Genomic DNA, 17012 nt, shown 5'->3' on the forward strand with positions numbered 1-17012 from the left:
GAGAGATAACAAGATAGAGAATTAGAGGCCGTGAGCCCATGAGTGGTTTTGTAGATGGTCCGGTGGTGCTATTTATAGGCCAAGTGGGTGGGTAGCAGGTCATTTTTGAAAAATCAAGAAAAGTCAATAAAAAATAAAAATAAGATGGACACATAATTCTAAAAATAAACTTTATTGATAGGCTGCTTCATTAAAAACATTTCTAGCAAAGGAAAAAAGAATGCAACATAGCTTAGAAAATTGAAAATTACACATTCTCATCAACATCTAGATACAAATTTTTGAATGAAGTTTTAGGTTCAGTGTTCTCTGCAATGTGTTGTATTCGCGCTTCAGTTTGTTCGCAGTCTTTTACTATTATGAATAATTTCACCATTTCACTTGTGATGTTTGTTCTTCTCTTTTCGATTATCCTTCCAGTAAGACTGAAGGCAGTCTCCAAAGAAACTAGAGATACATGAACTGTTAACAAATCTCGTGCTAACAGTGAAAGAACTAGATAATTCGTCTTGTGTTTATGTTATCATTGTAGTATGTTGAAAATTTCTTATTCATGGCTGATAACGTCGTTGTCGATGAAGGATGTAAGCTCCCCTCCGGATGTTAGAATTTTGACGCTCGTAGACGATCGTGACAAAGAGTCTGAACTTCTTGATGAAGAACCTCCATCAAATATTTTTCACACACATTGTCGTCTTCTTACTTATTGTGGGTGCTAGTGGAGGTTGTTGTATACGAACTCCGACATACTTTTTTTCATATTTGCTATAAACATTGAATAACTTAGAATAAACATTAATATAATAAGTAGAATAATCATAACCAAGAATATCACTGGAACCGTGAGAACTATATAGAAACCTATGATTTTAGCTTTATGATCTAAAATAAATGCAAAAACATACAACACAAAATATCTTTCTAATATTTTAAAATTTTAGATTTCATAGGAACTGCATAATCTCTTAGAAGATTGTCATTTTAATAGCTGTTTAAATGAGTAGCAATTCTAACAATATTATGCACTACTAAATAAGATGTTAGTCAATAAACTTCTGATAAACTCATAGTTGAATTATAAAAAAATTCTAAAAACTCTAGCATCCTTTCGGTAACATAACAATACGCTTCTGTGAGTAAAATTTGACCCCATACTGATGATAATGTGTATGAATAAATACACCAAATATGCTCCTATACGGTACAATATTTTTTAGCATCAATAAAGTAGAGTTCCATCTTACCGCATGTCCACAACAAACTTACGTGCACACACCTCCATTACAACATAGTACTGCTTATATGCTGCAATTCGTTGGTTATAGGAGTCGACAAAAGTTATTATAGTACAAAAATTCTTTAGTATTGCACCAACCTCTTTAAATCGGATTTTACAATAAGATTGATAATATGACAAGCAAAACGTTGATGCAACAAGAAAAATTTAGCATATGTACTAAATAACAAAGTTGAAAGGACAATGATGTCGCCTAGAGGGGGGGTGAATAGGCGTTTTACAAAAATTCATCCCCTTTTACAGTTGACCTAAACTTGCAGCGGAATATAAACTAACGTGTTTTTCACAAGTGAGAAACCTAAATATGCTAGGCTCAACTAGTGCACAATCACCCTAAATAAGTGTGAAAATTACAATCCTAAGGTGATAAAAATTATTCAATTCTACCAAGAGATATGCAATAAAACTTAAATTGAAAAAGGCTGAAAAAACTGTTCATATTACTGAAATTACTGTTCATCCGGAGTATCCGGTGTAGTCCGGATACTCCGGTGTGTATAGGTCCGGAAACTCCGGTAAAGTCCGAATTCTCCGGATTCTGTACAGAACAGAGCCCAAAACTGAATAAAAAGGATGGGTAGAGAGTTCTAGCTCAAACCAAGTGATGTCGTGTGTTCCTGAAGATGATTCCAAGTAGATCCACGGAGAACCTATACTCAAATACACACAAACAAGTAGATCGAGCAATATGCACAAAGATTTGAGCAAGAATTCAAAAATAGAGGAACAAAGAGGAGACACAAAATTTGTTCCCGAAGTTCGGATTCACCACCGTGAATCCTACGTCTCCGTTGAGGAAGCTCCAACGAGCCAGGTCTCTTTCAACCGCTTTCCTCGATCCACTAGCTTTATCTCTTCCCTTTCGGAGGCGAGATCGACCTTCACAAACTTTCCCGCGGCTCACCACACGTGCGGGAGCTCACCGGCGACACCTAGCCGGCTAGGAGGCTTCACCTCCAAGAGTAACAAACGCTTCGAGAACTTCTTGTCAAGAACTCAAGTGCTCAAGTTTGGATTTGGCTCATTTGCACTCAATCTTCTAATCTCACAACCCAACTCATTTTTCTTCTCAAATCACACACTAGAATGGAGTGGGAGGGAGTTCTTCTTCTTATGAGCATCACTAAACTCTCAATGACTTTTGATGCAATTCTTTGAACTCATGGCATTTCTTAAAGAATTCATGCTTCATCATTTATGCATCTTCTATGGAATAACCTAATAGCAATTCTCAATATGATTGTTAGTCCATAGGCATTGTCATCACTTACCCGAGCATCACCTAGAACTCATTCATCTCGATGCATTTTCAATCTCCACATTTACCTAGAGCTCATGCATATCTCTCATCCATGCATCACCTATGGACCAACCTACTAACAAACTCAACACCATTGTTAGTCCATAGATATTGTCATTAATTACCAAAACCACACATAGGGGCTAGATGCACTTTCAGAAGTAAGAATATCCATCGCTCTAGAGTTTGCACCAACATTATCTAAAGTGATAAAAAATATTTTATTTGTGAGCCAAAAGTCTTCAACTATTTGAGATATTTTTTTAGCAATATTTTCACCGATATACGCGTTGTCAATCAACCGAAAACCTATTATTCCCTTTCTAGTTCTCAATCATTATCAACAAAATGAGCAACCACACTAAGATAATCCTCTCTAGCCCTACCTACCCATATGTATGAGGTCAAAGCAACTGAAAATATACATATTTCTAACATTTCTTTAAGCTTACTAAGACACACATTGAAGTATTTTACCATATCCTTAGTAGTTATCTGTCTAGAAACATATGCAAACCTAGGATTATGAGATTGCTTAATATAATCTTCAAATGCAGTAGACTCACTAATATTGAATGGTAGATCCGCTCTTACAATAAAGCGACATAGCTCTTTTCGAGCATTGGCGGAGTCATACTCCCAATGACAAATAGAACCATCAGGTTTGTACTGCATCACCATCTGCTTCATGACTGCTGCACTCTTTCGCTTGTAAGTTGCGACGTGCCTCTTCAAGTATCACGTTCTACCTGAGAACTTTGCAGATAATTTATATTTAAAAATATAATACTTAGCATACCTAACACTTATCATATCTTTCTCTCAGTAGATCCTTTCGAAGTCTTGCCGAACTTCAGAAGTTATGGCTCTTGATCTTTTAGAGACAGTGCTTGATGACGTGTATAAACTTGTAAAGCCTGACGATGAAGGTGATGTATGTGAACCAATTGGAGGTTCACCTTGGATCCTTCTTCACCTGTAACACTGTTATCAAAGGGGTTGTAGTCCTCTGAGAGTCATTAAAGAAAAAAATCATGATCAATGGACGTATTATCATAATCGTCGGCATTCATGATCAATGTTGAATGACACTAAAAAAAATTCAAATATTAAGAATTAGAAAATAGAAATAATCAAATAATAAAACAAAGAATGGAATAAACAAGAAAGAACATCGATGCAAAAAATCACTAAGATTTCTTCAGTACATTAGGATGATAGTGTTGAAATTTCTCAGATTTTTGAAAACAATTCAAACTAATTTTGTCAAATTATCGTAAATTCTCAAGAACTTTGAGACAAGAATGAGATAAGGAAATAAGAGAGCGAATATTATTTCTAGTATGGAATAGGAGGGTAGGATCATGCTCTATTTATAGGTGAAAAATGATAAATTTTGTAATTTTTTAAAGCCAAATAGTTATAAAACGCCTAGAAATTTAAAAAATTCAGTTAACATGTTAAACGGGTTGTACACATCCCATTTAACTCGTTAACCCACATGCCCCCGAGTGACTGACGGGATGATTATGCCAAGCCAGGCCGGCGCTACGCGCCAACAGCTCTAAGGCATGTTGGGCTGGCCGTGCCTTGGTGTGCCTAGCCGGGTTGTGCCCGTGTCAGCCCGTTGTACCCGGGCCGAGCCGTGCTTGCACGATGTGCCGTGACCTCGACCCAGGCACGTCCTGACGAGATACCGTTTGGGTCTGATCTGCTTAACTTCTAGCTGTGTCTACAGTAACAGGTCTCGGAACGATTCAGTAGATATAGCCCAATTGACCAGCTTTAATCAAAACTGAGCAAATATTTAGAGTTGCACGCCAAACTTTGCAGAAACAGTGCGTTTTCTCCTTAAGGGATAAATGCAAAAAACCCCCCAAAAGTCACTTGGATTTTGACTTTCCCCCCCAAAAGTTGTTTTGTTGCAAAAAACCCCCCAAATGTTTGATTTTGTTGCAAAAACACCCCCAAAAATTCAAAAAAAAATTTAAAAAATCACAAAAAATTCTAAAAAAAACTAGAGACAATTATAAGAACTTTTGTGAAATTTGTTTTAAAAAATAATATCCTTTGCATCATATTTCATGGAGAGTAAGTTTGAAAAAAAAGAAAAACTTGCAACTCATTTATTAATTCGAGTTAAATGCATAGTTAATTATTTACTAATCCAAAAATCATGAAACAAAATTTTCTAGTCTTCTTACATGATCCTCTATCTTGTAAAAATACATAAAATCTTGAATTAGTTATTGTAACGTGCAGAATTGAGTAAATGTGTTACAGATAGATTAATTCATAACTAATCCATAACACCCCCAAAATTAGTGAAACCACTTTTATTAGTTTACTTAAACAATTATTTGTGTAGGAAAAATAATGGTAGACATGAAAAAGTTAAAATAACATGAGTTAATAAATGAGTTGCACATTTATCTTTTTTTTCCAAACTTCCTCTCCATGAAATATGATGCAAAGGATATTATTTTTGAAAACAAATTTCACAGAAGGTCTTAGAATTGTCTTTAGTTTTTTTTAGAATTTTTGAATGATTTTTTTAGTTTTTTAAATTTTTAGGGGGTTTTTTGCAACAAAGTCAAACTTTTAGGGGGTTTTTTGCAACAAAATAACTTTTGGGGGGGAAAGTCAAAATCCAAGTGACTTTTGGGGGGGGGGGGGGGTTTGCAGTTTTCCCTCTCCTTAATGCCAATGTAGAAACCAACACCTGTCAGGACGATGTGCAGAAATTAGTACCATCAGTTAGTCCTATTTCTCACCAAAATCTTGTATCCAATGTGGTGAATCCCCATCTTGGATCGCTCTCATTTCTCAAGGCAGCCCTGACCCTGTGTAGTGTGTACCAGGTACCTCCAACGTGTCCAATCGTCGCCCAGAATAAGCCGCGCGCACGAGCTCCATCTAGCCATCCAAGGCCACGAACAACGCGCGCCACGCTGCTTCCGAACCGGAGGGCCGGGGAACGGCGCCCGGATCCCCACATGCCGCCTTGCGATTCGCGATCAGCCACCGACGCGCCGCGCCATCCCTCGCCTCGACCGAGAACCGGGCACGCATCCCGTAACCTGCACAGCGCGCAACGAGAGCGACGAGCCGACGAGCGACACAGCTCCTGCCGCCTGCCAAGCGGGCTCCGCGCTCGTTATCCTGACTGCTCTCTCCGCAAGCCTCCAAAACAGAGAGCCCCCAACCCAAACACGTGGCGCGCGGCGCTTTCTGACGCCGCCACCACAAGAAGGCCTCGCGCTCCCGTCCTTCTAATCCGAACGAGTGAGGGAGAGAGGGAGGAACAGGAGCAGAGGAGTCCAAGAAGCGCGGAGTCTGCAGCGGGTGATGGCGGAGGAGGCGCCGCCGGCTGCGATGGTGGGGGAGGGCGCGGGAGCGGCGGCGGGGGAGGCGGCCGAGGACTTTGGGCTGCCCGCGGAGCTGATGCTGGTCCTGCCGGCGGACCCGTTCGCGCAACTGGACGTGGCGCGCAAGATCACCTCCATCGCGCTTTCGTCCCGCCTCGGGCGGCTCGAGGCCGAGGCGGCCCGGCTCCGCGCGCAGCTCGCCGAGCGCGACGCCGAGGCCGAGGACCTCCGGGAGCTCATCGAGCAGCTCGACGCCAAGCTCGACGTCACATCTGGCCGCCTCCGCCGCGCCGAGGAAGAGAAGGTAATTTACCAGCTAGTGGAGCGGTGATAGCTGCTCGGCTGAGCTGTGAGCCTGTGACATCCGTGCAATGGCTTTCGCTGAAACTCGGCGCTAGAGTTGTCTGAGTCTCTAATGGCTCTGTTAGTGATAGTCTGATGCTTGTTTATTTCGCTTCGTTATCTGGTCAGTGCAAGTTACTAACAGTATGTTTTGGGTGTCGATGGCGGATATGCAGGAGACGCTGCTGAGCGAGAAAGCGTCGCTGTCCAACACCGTCAGGAAGCTGTACAGAGATGTCGCCAAGGTAGGGCAGCAGAGCACCATTGCGTTGCAATTCGGAATCATATTCTGAGCGATTTGCGTTTTCCAATATTTACGCTTTGTACATGCTCCTTTTTGTGGGAGTCATATATATTATCAATGGGAACCTGCCAATGTTCTGAATTCAGAAATTGGAACTAAGACGGTCTTGTATTTAAATAGAGATAAATATCAACTTATCAAGCATAATCTCGCATATGCAAGTCGAACAAACTTATTAGTGTTGTGCGTGACTCTTGCTCGCTACCATTTTATATACAAGTGTGTACCTTACTGCTTATTATCCACTTCATTGTGCAGTTGGAAGTTTTCAAGAAGACACTTATGCAGTCACTCCAGGAAGATGAAGATAATCCTGTAAGTCATTTGCATCGGCATTTATGTTGTCACTAGTTTTTTTTCTTTTTTTTTTCAAGAACTCAGTAATGACTAGAGCATTTGAATGCTTCTCCTGTTTGTATTTATAGTTCTTTCGAACTGGAGGTGATTTCTCTTTTTAAATTACTTCGCTGTAGAATGCTGCTCCCAGGGTAAGAGTTACCGAAACTTCGAATTTCTCCGCTGCAACATCTGTTACAGGTACTACATATTTCTCGTGGTTCTTGTACTAGATGTATTCCTTGGCGCCATGCTGCATTAATTCTTACAAGTAAAATCTTGATTGTTGGGTTTTTACTCAGATGAAGATTCTGCATTTCCAACTTCCAAATTGTCACAGTTCTCGGAAACTGGAAGTACAGTTTCAGAGGAAAGTAGTCATGTTGACCCAGATGGTACATTTCCTTTTCACATTATCTAATCTGGAAATCTGTTCAATGATATTTTACGTACATAACCTTTTTGTACTTACAGTACCTAGGCCACCCCGTCCACATGTATTTTTGCCGTCATACAACAGCACACCAAGGATTACTCCCCCAGACTCACCTCCAAGGGGTTTTGAACCGGTATCACCGCCAAGGCGACATTCAATTTCAATTACATCAATGAATATGTTTAATGACAGGTCCTCAGTCTTTTCTGGTCACCATAGTTCTCCATTTGATGCAGCAAGTCAAACAGGTTAGCTTTGATAATCCCAAGAGTTATGCTATTTGTTAAATACATGAATGCTAAATTGCTTTCCTTTTTTGTGAAAGAAGTACACTTGCATACGCATATTCCCGAAAGTTTATGAAGAGATAATGTAGCTGAAATTCTTTTAAGGACAAATTTCTGGTTTGGTACTTTGGTCAATACATACCGCATTTTCATTGGTCAAGATATATTACAATTTCACTACCATCTGGTAGTAAATATCAACATATATTACAGTTACACTGGACAAATTGCTGGTTTGGTCAATAATATCAAAGGGACAATGTAATAAATTACCACTTGGCAGGACATGTTCTTTGGAATCCTACCCATAAATGATAAATATATGAAATTATGAATGTTCAATTTAAGAGCTACAGTGTCTCTCCTGTGGTATGTGCATGCTGGCAAACTTAGTTAGATTGTTCACAAATGTTTGGATAGAATCTAGATTATGTAATTTTTAATACGCCTTCCTAAGGACACACAAGTTCCATCAACCATGCATTCAAGTAATTAAAATACATAATCTGCTTACATCATTCAGGGGACTAATCAAAATAGTAGTCGATGTCTCTGACACCGGTCTTTGCTGTTCTCTAGGTGTTAAATGCTGCATTCTGGTCATGTTTTCATGATCTTTAAATTGATAACGATGTTTAACATTTACAGAAAGAGCACTGTTTGTTTGTTGTACGAAATCATAAATAAGCGCTGCATTAACTCATTTTTGTTTGGGTTCATTTGTTTCAGGACGGACCAGAGTTGATGGAAAGGAGTTCTTTCGTCAGGTCAGGTATGTGTGAAACAGAGTCTTTTGATCTAGGATTCAGTTAAACATATATTGGCGTTCTAGGAATTCTTTGTTCCCTACTCCAAGTGCACACTTGACTTCCCTCTTTAACTGTTGTACATGCAGGAACCGCTTGTCTTATGAGCAGTTCAGTGCATTCCTAGCTAATGTGAAGGAACTGAACGCACACAGGCAAACCAGAGAGGTATACATGGATACAAACTGAACTTGCTATCTGTTTTGCGATGCGTGAACTATTTTTTTTTCTTATCCCCTCATGGTACTCACAGAAGCTTGTCCCTTACAGGATACATTAAGGAAGGCTGATGAGATCTTCGGTCCAGAAAACAAGGACCTGTACACCATCTTTGGGAGTCTAATTACTCGCAATCTTTCCTAGAGTCCTCCAAACTGAAACATTTCCCATGATTAATAGTGATCCAGGTTTTACTGGTATATTGTGATTAAAATGTTTGCCATTTTTTGTATTCTAAGTATGTAGAAGTCACCTTCTACCATTGCAGATTCTTGGTATATAGTTTTCTCAATTTCTTGTTTACGTCAATGTAGAGTCATGGGTTGTCCGTAAGCTACAATTTATATTTTAATACAAATGAAGGAAAGGATTTAATAAGAGGAAATACCTTAACCGGCAAGGCGAGGTCATGCAACCATGGTGCAACTGGTGAACTCTTCGGTACTACTACCAGTAGGTTGCTAAGAAGTATTCGTACAGTCTGCAGATTCTGTGCAGACGTCATGGACTCATAGTCGAGCTACCGAGCGTGAAATGGCGACATATCGTGAGGGGGGAGCCCCGGACATTCGTGCAGTGTGACGGCCTTGGTGATGCTGTCGCCAAAGATCGGTCCTCTGCGACCGCTCCTCTGGGCAACGTTGTGGTGGTTGGGGCTGTGCCAGAGCGTCCCCGTGTCCGGCACTGACCTGGTTCCCCTTTGGGCGCATGGCCTAGGGAACATCGCTGGCATCCGAAATACGGGAGCCTCCGCTACCCCATGTTGCATGAATTGTCATGCAAACTTCTTGTTGAACCTCGGAGCCCTCGAACTCCGATTCAGTGTCCCATTCCTAGAGCATATCGGGCTCATCTAGGTCGTATCTCATGACGAACACCTCGCGGTGACTGGGGTCCTCGAAACAGAACTCAACGGTTACCGTGAATCCGGCCATGGGTAGCCCAATCTAATCTTCAACGCCTACCGAAATGTAGAAATACATCCCCCTACTTGGCGCGCCAACTGTCGAGGTTTAATCCCTGACAATGATTCTGAGGTGTACAAATCGATGAGCGCGTGAACAACACTTGTGGTATACGTGTGTTTGTGATGAACTCAAGAACACATAGATTATCTAGGTTTAAACCTTCATAAGGATAACAATCTATATCATGTGTATTTTATTATCAGTATTTATGAACTGATTACAGATGGGTTTTCTTTACTCCTTCCTTCTTTTACAAACCGGGCACTACTCTCTTTATATACTAGAGAGAAAAAAAACTTACAAGCGTACTCTGTTTAGCAGACTCATATCTGACTAGATATTCTACTCTTTGATCATCATCATGGAGAATCAGGTGAACCTAACTTGCCCTGAGAGCTTTGCATGCACGTCTCATTCATGGAACACCGCCGCACCTGCCTCCCCTAGTCACCCATCCTGCCTCATCGCCGTGCGTCGCAAGTTCGTTTGCCAAGCCATCTCATCCCTGTGCTTTGCGAGTCTACCTGGAAACTCATTCACTTGCCTGATCCTTCTGTAGATTATGTCCCATCTGTCACGTGATGCAAGTCAATCCATAACACCTCACTCTGTAGCATTAATAAATGCGATTAGATAGATTAAGTATGGATGTCCTACGACCAGCAAGGAGACTGGTCGCGTAAGTCTTGCGTTGGTCGTGCAAGCCAAGGGCTAGTCGCTTGATGGGCCAGGGTTTAGAAAATATCCTTCGCCGATCGCCACATACCTTATGGGGCCGATTAGCCAGAATGTCCTCGTACTCAATATTCCGATAAAATGTTTATCATAAACAATTTTTTAATATACCAAAAATTATCTTTACAATTTATATATTAATTAATTTTTTAATGCTTCAATTTAATAGACTTTCTTGCCTTCAAAGATTTTTTTTAATGTCCTGTTAGTTTTTTAGTTTCGCTTTAAACCACCAAAGTACGCTCTTGCCTTCAAAGATTTAGGTAGCATTATGATGTCCTGGGAACGTCGGTCGGGCATATCGAGAGCTATTTGTTCAGAGGCACGAGCGGGTGCAATTATTGTTCCCAGCTGAATTATTCCATTTTCATACTCGTATTCGGCATCTGTCCATGTCAAGGACTGAGAACATCTCCAGAACAACGTCAGAGGACAAGTGAATCAAAACTATGGTTCTTCGTGTCGAGTTGGAGAGTTCGTGCTGCTTTAACGCCGAGCGAATGGCCTCGCGGTGGCGATAAAAACCTACTCTTCGCGTGAACAGAAGCAGCAAGGAGTTGGAGAGTTCGTGCTACTTTGTTTACCTGACGCAGTAGTGGTCGCCACGTCTCGTATTTTGTTTGTTGTTAACCCCAGTCAACCAAACCAAGCCAGTGGACGATTCACCACTGTGAATCTGCGAGGCAGTGTTCGTGCCCGCACATGTGCGCACCGCACCCCACTTATGAATCTTACCGTTGGCTTCCCCGGCCCCACAACCTGATGGTCAATCAGCCCACTTGCTGCTGCCTCCTTGACAGGCGGAAAGTGTTTAACAACAACGGAGGAAGGGACGGAGACCGCCGAGTTTTTCTTAAATATATATTAATTAATGAAAAATTACTAAAATATTATGCATTTTCAAAAAATTAGAAATATAGTATTATGTCGATAAATCAATTGCTGGCAAGTCACACATCGATAATTAGCTTACCGACAGGTGGTGAGCCATAGGTGGAGAGCCTATAAACATAAAGCACATGTCGGTAAATCAATACCGACAGGTAGGCCCATTGTTGACAGTGACCTGTCTGCAATTCATTTGCTGATAGTATATTATTTTTATAATTTTTAAAAAGTATATAATAATTTTATAATTTTTTATTAAATTAATATTATTTAAAAAAATTCCTGAGACCGCCACCAAATCCAACTAGCTTGCGAGGGACACGGATCCTCAGCATTAATGATGATTAATGCAGAGGATTACTGTTTTACACAGTAATATGAGTCTGCTGCTACAGTTCTCTGTATCAATTAATAACTGTACTGTAGGTCACTGTACCAACGGTGTCCGGTTCTACTGTAGCACGAACATCAGGTACTGTAGCGTTACTGTAGCGATTGATCCAATCCATCAATCTCCAACTCAAAGGTTGTGGAGTGCTCGTAATGCACTTCACTGTAGCTCTCTGCAGTTGCCAGTCGATCTGTGTCCGCTTGTGAGTGTTAGTTACACTGTGCGCCACTTCCCCCCTTTCCTTGCTCCGTTTCACTGCCGTTGCTGTCTCTGGCGCGTGGGCCCGGTGATGGGGCTCTGCTCCGACATGTTGGTCCCCGTGGAGGTAAGCACGTTTCTGCCAGAGGACTAGAGGAGCTGTGCCCGTGGCCGTCACTTTGGCTAAGGTCGAAGGAACCCAACAGAACCCCCATGGCCCCGTGTCCAGGCCACGCTACGGATTCTAGCCTTTCGCACAGATGCATGTACGTTCCGAAAATTATTGATGATCTTGTCAATCTTGTCGATAGGCGATAGCTGCTACCATGCCATGTCTCGGCATCTGTTTATCCAGCTTGGTAAATCAACTGGCCGAAATTTAACACTTGTCATTCTTCCCCATGCCATCTGTTTTTCTGCCCGTGCGACAAAAAGGGAAAACTGCAACAACAAAAAAAAAACCCAAAAGTCACTTGAATTTTGACTTTACCCCTAAAAGTTATTTTGTTACAAAAAAAACCCCTAAAAGTTTGACTTTGTTGAAAAAACCCTCTAAAAATTCAAAAAAATAAAAAAATCATTAAAAAAATTCTAAAAAAACTAGATACAATTCTAAGACCTTATGTGAAATTTGTTTTCAAAAATAATATCCTTTGCATTATATTTAATGGAGAGGAAGTTTGGAAAAAAAAGAAAAATGTGCAGCTCATTTATTAACTCATGTTATTTTAACTTTGTCATGTCTACCATTATTTTTCCTACACAAATAATTGTTTAAGTAAACTAATAAAAGTGGTTTCACTAATTTTGGGGGTGTTATGGATTAGTTATGAATTAATCTATCTGCAACACATTTACTCAATCCTACACGTTACAATAACTATTTCAAGATTTCATGTATTTTTACAAGATAGAGGATCATGTAAGAAGACTAAAAAATTTTATTTCATGAATTTTGGATTAGTAAATAATTAACTATGCATTTAACTCGAATTAATAAATGAGTTGCACATTTATCTTTTTTTTTAAACTTACTCTCCATGAAATATGATGCAAATGATATTATTTTTGAAAACAAATTTCACAAAAGGTCTTATAATTGTCTCTAGTTTTTTTTGTGATTTTTTTTAATTTTTTTTGAATTTTTGGGAGTGTTTTTGCAACAAAATTAAACCTTTAGGGTTTTTTTTTGCAACAAAACAACTTTGGGGGATCAAAATCCAAGTGATTTTTGGGGGGGTTTTGCATTTATCCCCGACAAAAAAGTGATGATTCGATTTTCTTTTGGCGCACGCAGTTTTTGTCAGAGCGATGATGCTCGCTGCGGCTCATCCCCATCCATTGTACACGATGCGCACAACAAAATGCCGCGTCCCATTCAGAAATCCAGCCCCAGTATGTGCATCTACCTTTCGTTTTTGTCACCAAGTAGTAACACGGCTAACATTAGCAAGTAATCCAAAATTACAAGTTCCATTCCGACGCTCCCATCACAGGCGACAAAGCCTAATCTCTGGAGCTCGGCAAGGCCTGGGCATTTTTACCCCGGCGCCAACGAGACGAGTAGAGCAGAGACGCTAACGCCAAAGCTGGAGCCGGGTAGGCGACGCGCACCAGGTCACCGGCCCGTTATGCCCGCGTCGTGCTCCGGCCACGTAAACCCCACCTTCACAGGGGTCGATCCACGAACCCGACCCTATCGGACTATGCCAGGTGGGTCCAACGAAATTCGGGCCCACGCGCAGCGGGACCACATGCGGGTCGCATGTATCACCTACAGCTTCTCGATTTCTAGCGGCAGAAAGGGTCGGCCGGGCAGGCACGGCAGCCGAGGCGGTCGCGTTGATGAAGCCCAACTGCTACGGAGACGGGAGACCCCACATGTCATTCGAAGGATAGGGGCATGGACCCACCCAAGCCTCAGGCCCGGACACCCGTTTGAGGTACGAGCCTACCAAGTAGCAGAACGCCAACCTGAAGTCTGAAAGCCACTAAAATATTCCGAGACCCAGCGGAAAAAGCAGAGCGGGCCAATGGAAGAGGATAGGAGTGGCGTGGTAGTAGTGGTCTAGTGCTCGCGGAGCAGCGCCGCAGTGAGAGAGCGAGCAAAGCAAGCGAGGGAGCGAAGCGAATTGATTGATTACTCCCACCACGTCTTCTCCACCTCCGACCGGTCCTCGCCAAGCCACCATCATTGCGCCACCGCCGCCCGCCCCCAAGATCATTCTTAAGTGTTTCTCACTTGGCTTCTCGGCGAAGTGTTGCGGTTGCGGGTACTGGAGTAGAGTGGCGTATGTGTGCTGTGCTGCCAGAGTGAGGGAGGGAACCACTCAACCACCACCATTAAAGGCGCTCACGCGCCGTCGCCGCCTCCGCCTCCACGAGAAAGCCAGGCGAGAGAGAGTGAGGACGTACGAGAGCTGAGCTGACTCGTCCCTCTCTGTCTCTCTCCTCCTCACTTCCTCCCCTCACGGGGGCAGCCACGTTCAAAGGCAGCTCGCCAACGCCCAACACCCCTCGCCGCACCACCCCACGCCGCGCGCCTTTAAAGAGACGCCCGCCACCTTAAAGGTTCCCACACCACCTCCCGCGCTCTTTGCGCCACGACGAGGTGCATCGGTGCTTTTGATTTGTTCCTTGTCTTGCAGAGGCCGGCGTGGCGCGCGCGAAAGCAGAGGAGCGACAATGTCGGCTACTGCGCGGCTCGGCGCCGTCGTGGCGTGCTTCGTTTTGGCGGTCTTAGCGCCGCGGCCGGCGGCGGGTATCCTCGACCCTGTGGACTTCCTGGCGTTGCAGGCGGTGCGGCGATCGCTGGAGGACATGCCCGGGTCAGCGTTCTTCGACGGGTGGGACTTCACCGCCGACCCGTGCGGGTTCCCCGGCGTGTTCTGCGACGGGGACAGGGTGGCGGCGCTAGCGCTCGGCGACCCGCGGGCAGGGTCGCCGGGGCTGACGGGACGGCTCGACCCGGCGCTGGGAAGGCTGTCCATGCTAACCGAGCTCTCGGTCGTGCCCGGGCGCGTCGAGGGGGAGCTCCCGGCGTCCCTCGCCTCGTGCTCGAACCTCCGGTTCTTGGCCGTCAGCAAGAACCTCATCTCCGGCCGGGTACCGGACGGCTTCGGCGCGCTGTCCAACCTCCGGACGCTCGACGTCAGCTTCAACCAGATCTCCGGCGCCATCCCGCCGTCCATCGTTGCGCTGCCGTCGATCACCAACCTAATCCTCTGCCACAACCAGCTCACCGGTGGCATCCCGTCGTTCCCGGACTCGTCCCCGCTCCTCCGGCTGGACCTCAAGCACAACACCCTCTCCGGCGGCGTGCCCAGCCTGCCGGCCGGGCTGCAGTACCTCTCGCTCTCGGCGAACCAGCTCACCGGCTCGGTCAACTCGGTGCTGCCCCGGCTGACCCGGCTCAACTTCCTCGATCTCAGCATGAACCAGCTCGAGGGCCCGATCCCGCCATCGGTGTTCGCATTGCCGCTGTCCGTGCTGCTGCTGCAGCGCAACTTCTTCGAGGGGCCCGTCCAACCGTCGAACGACGTGACGATCCCGGTGGTGGACCTGAGCTACAACCGGTTCTGGGGCCAGGTCTCGCCACTCCTCGCGGGCGTGGGGCAGCTGTACCTGAACAACAACCGGTTCACCGGCGAGGTGCCGGCGCGGCTGGTGCAGGAGCTGGTGGGCTCCGGCGGGCTGCAGCTGCTGTACCTGCAGCACAACTTCCTGACCGGCATTGAGATATCGCCGTCGTCGTCGCTCCCCTCCAGCGTCTCGCTCTGCCTGATGTACAACTGCATGGTGCCGCCGGTTTACGCGCCGTGCCCGATCAAGGCGGGGTCGCAGAACACGCGGCCGGCCGACCAGTGCCCCGAGTGGAGGGACTGATCGTGAAAGAACAACGCCAGTGGCAATGCCGGATCGCTCGGATCGGTCGGAACCTCCGAAAGGAGAAGAAGAACAGTGGAGATTGCAAAGGGTGGTCTCTGATTCTTTGATTAATTTGTCCAGTTACTAGTGTTCTTATTCTTTTTTGGTCGGAGAAGAATACTTACAGGCAAGAGTAAGTGCTTTAATAATTGTGATTTACAGCTGTAAGTTTTTGTTTGGTTGGTGTATGTGCATTGTGTCTCTGCTGTATAGTGTGCAGTGGTAGTTACTATAACATTGGCTCTTGATGTTATGTTGTGAGGATGATGATGGTGTTAAGAGTCAGTGATGTTATTTATCACATCATGCCATTGAGCTGGTATAATATGACAAGCATGCACTGTGCTTGATTTTGCTTTCCATGTCGAACTCTGCACGATGTTTGTCGGAGATGAAGTAATGAACAGTTGTAATTGGTGCATTTTTTTGTTAGCGTTGTCTGCAAGGATGCTTTTCTAGTGATGGCATGCTGTGATCTTATCAGTGAAGTCATTGTATTGCTCGTGTTGTCGAGAGCTCCCTTCTGCAGTGTTACCTAACATACATACGGGTATCGAAATCTAAATTAGATTTAGATGTTCAATTTGGTAAAGAAAATTTGGATACGCGAGATATAACTCGAAATTCGACACGTATGTCGGAATCCGACTCGAATTCAAGAAGTATACAACAAATAAATTTGGATATGAGTGTTCAGGTAACACTGCCCTTCCCTTGTTTTTTCATTGACATGTTGCCCTATGAGGCTCTCAAGTATGAACAATCATTGCATTGCTTCACGTTTTTTCTCAATCATCTGAGATTTGGAGACATTGTGTACTATTAATTGTTTCTTGTAGTGAATGTCAGGTTATAATGATGCTCTGCTTTCTCTTCTTATTTTTTGTCAGTAGAAGCGATTCCATTTCCACACAAGTTCTGTCAATCATTGGAGATTTACATTATGTATAATGGTGTAGTGCATCGCAGACTATAGGGATGGCTCTGCTTTCTGTTCGTTTGGTTTCCCTGCTTACTGTGTCTCTTCTCATTCTTTGTCAGTATAAGCAATCAAAGGCTTCCATTGAGTCTCTGGCTCTCTGGACCGCACCCTTTTTCCTTCTGATTCCAGTTGGAGAACCACTTGAGTTTTCAAAAAACGCATTTGGCTCAGGACTGGCCATCTGTAATTTCAGTATCTGCTCCCCTTCTCCGAATTTGGAAGTTGCCA

At 43.8% G+C, this 17012-nt stretch overlaps 2 protein-coding genes across 3 annotated transcripts; both read left to right on the top strand.

The window, feature by feature from the left end:
• Window positions 1-5599: 5599 nt before the first annotated feature.
• LOC133928861 (uncharacterized protein At4g15545-like) lies at window positions 5600-9089 on the top strand. 2 transcript variants are annotated; one of them, XM_062375359.1, is made up of 9 exons: window positions 5600-6269; window positions 6484-6552; window positions 6870-6926; window positions 7085-7147; window positions 7237-7342; window positions 7422-7631; window positions 8400-8442; window positions 8566-8644; window positions 8747-9089. In XM_062375359.1, the coding sequence occupies exons 1-9, from the start codon at window positions 5946-5948 to the stop codon at window positions 8837-8839; spliced, it is 1044 nt and encodes a 347-aa protein (XP_062231343.1). In that variant the 5' UTR covers window positions 5600-5945; the 3' UTR covers window positions 8840-9089. The 2 variants fall into 2 exon arrangements, with proteins under 2 accessions (XP_062231343.1, XP_062231344.1); XM_062375360.1 differs by having other exon boundaries at window positions 5609-6269; window positions 7085-7148; window positions 7250-7342.
• A 4679-nt stretch (window positions 9090-13768) lies between these two features.
• LOC133928862 (LRR receptor-like serine/threonine-protein kinase RGI1) lies at window positions 13769-16192 on the top strand. The gene is made up of 2 exons (XM_062375362.1): window positions 13769-14446; window positions 14524-16192. Exon 2 carries the CDS (start codon window positions 14561-14563, stop codon window positions 15758-15760), a length of 1200 nt encoding a protein of 399 aa, XP_062231346.1. The 5' UTR covers window positions 13769-14446; window positions 14524-14560; the 3' UTR covers window positions 15761-16192.
• Window positions 16193-17012: the final 820 nt, after the last annotated feature.

This window comes from Phragmites australis, chromosome 9 (genome assembly GCF_958298935.1).
Source record: "Phragmites australis chromosome 9, lpPhrAust1.1, whole genome shotgun sequence".
Lineage (NCBI taxonomy): Eukaryota > Viridiplantae > Streptophyta > Magnoliopsida > Poales > Poaceae > Phragmites > Phragmites australis.

Coding starts and splice junctions, on each gene's coding strand:
- LOC133928861 (XM_062375359.1), top strand. CDS start 5,946: ATGGCGGAGGAGGCGCCGCCGGCTGCGATGGTGGGGGAGGGCGCGGGA. Junction 6,927..7,084: donor AGGAAGATGAAGATAATCCT/GTAAGTCATTTG, acceptor ACTTCGCTGTAG/AATGCTGCTCCCAGGGTAAG. Junction 7,148..7,236: donor CCGCTGCAACATCTGTTACA/GGTACTACATAT, acceptor TCTTGATTGTTG/GGTTTTTACTCAGATGAAGA.
- LOC133928862 (XM_062375362.1), top strand. CDS start 14,561: ATGTCGGCTACTGCGCGGCTCGGCGCCGTCGTGGCGTGCTTCGTTTTG.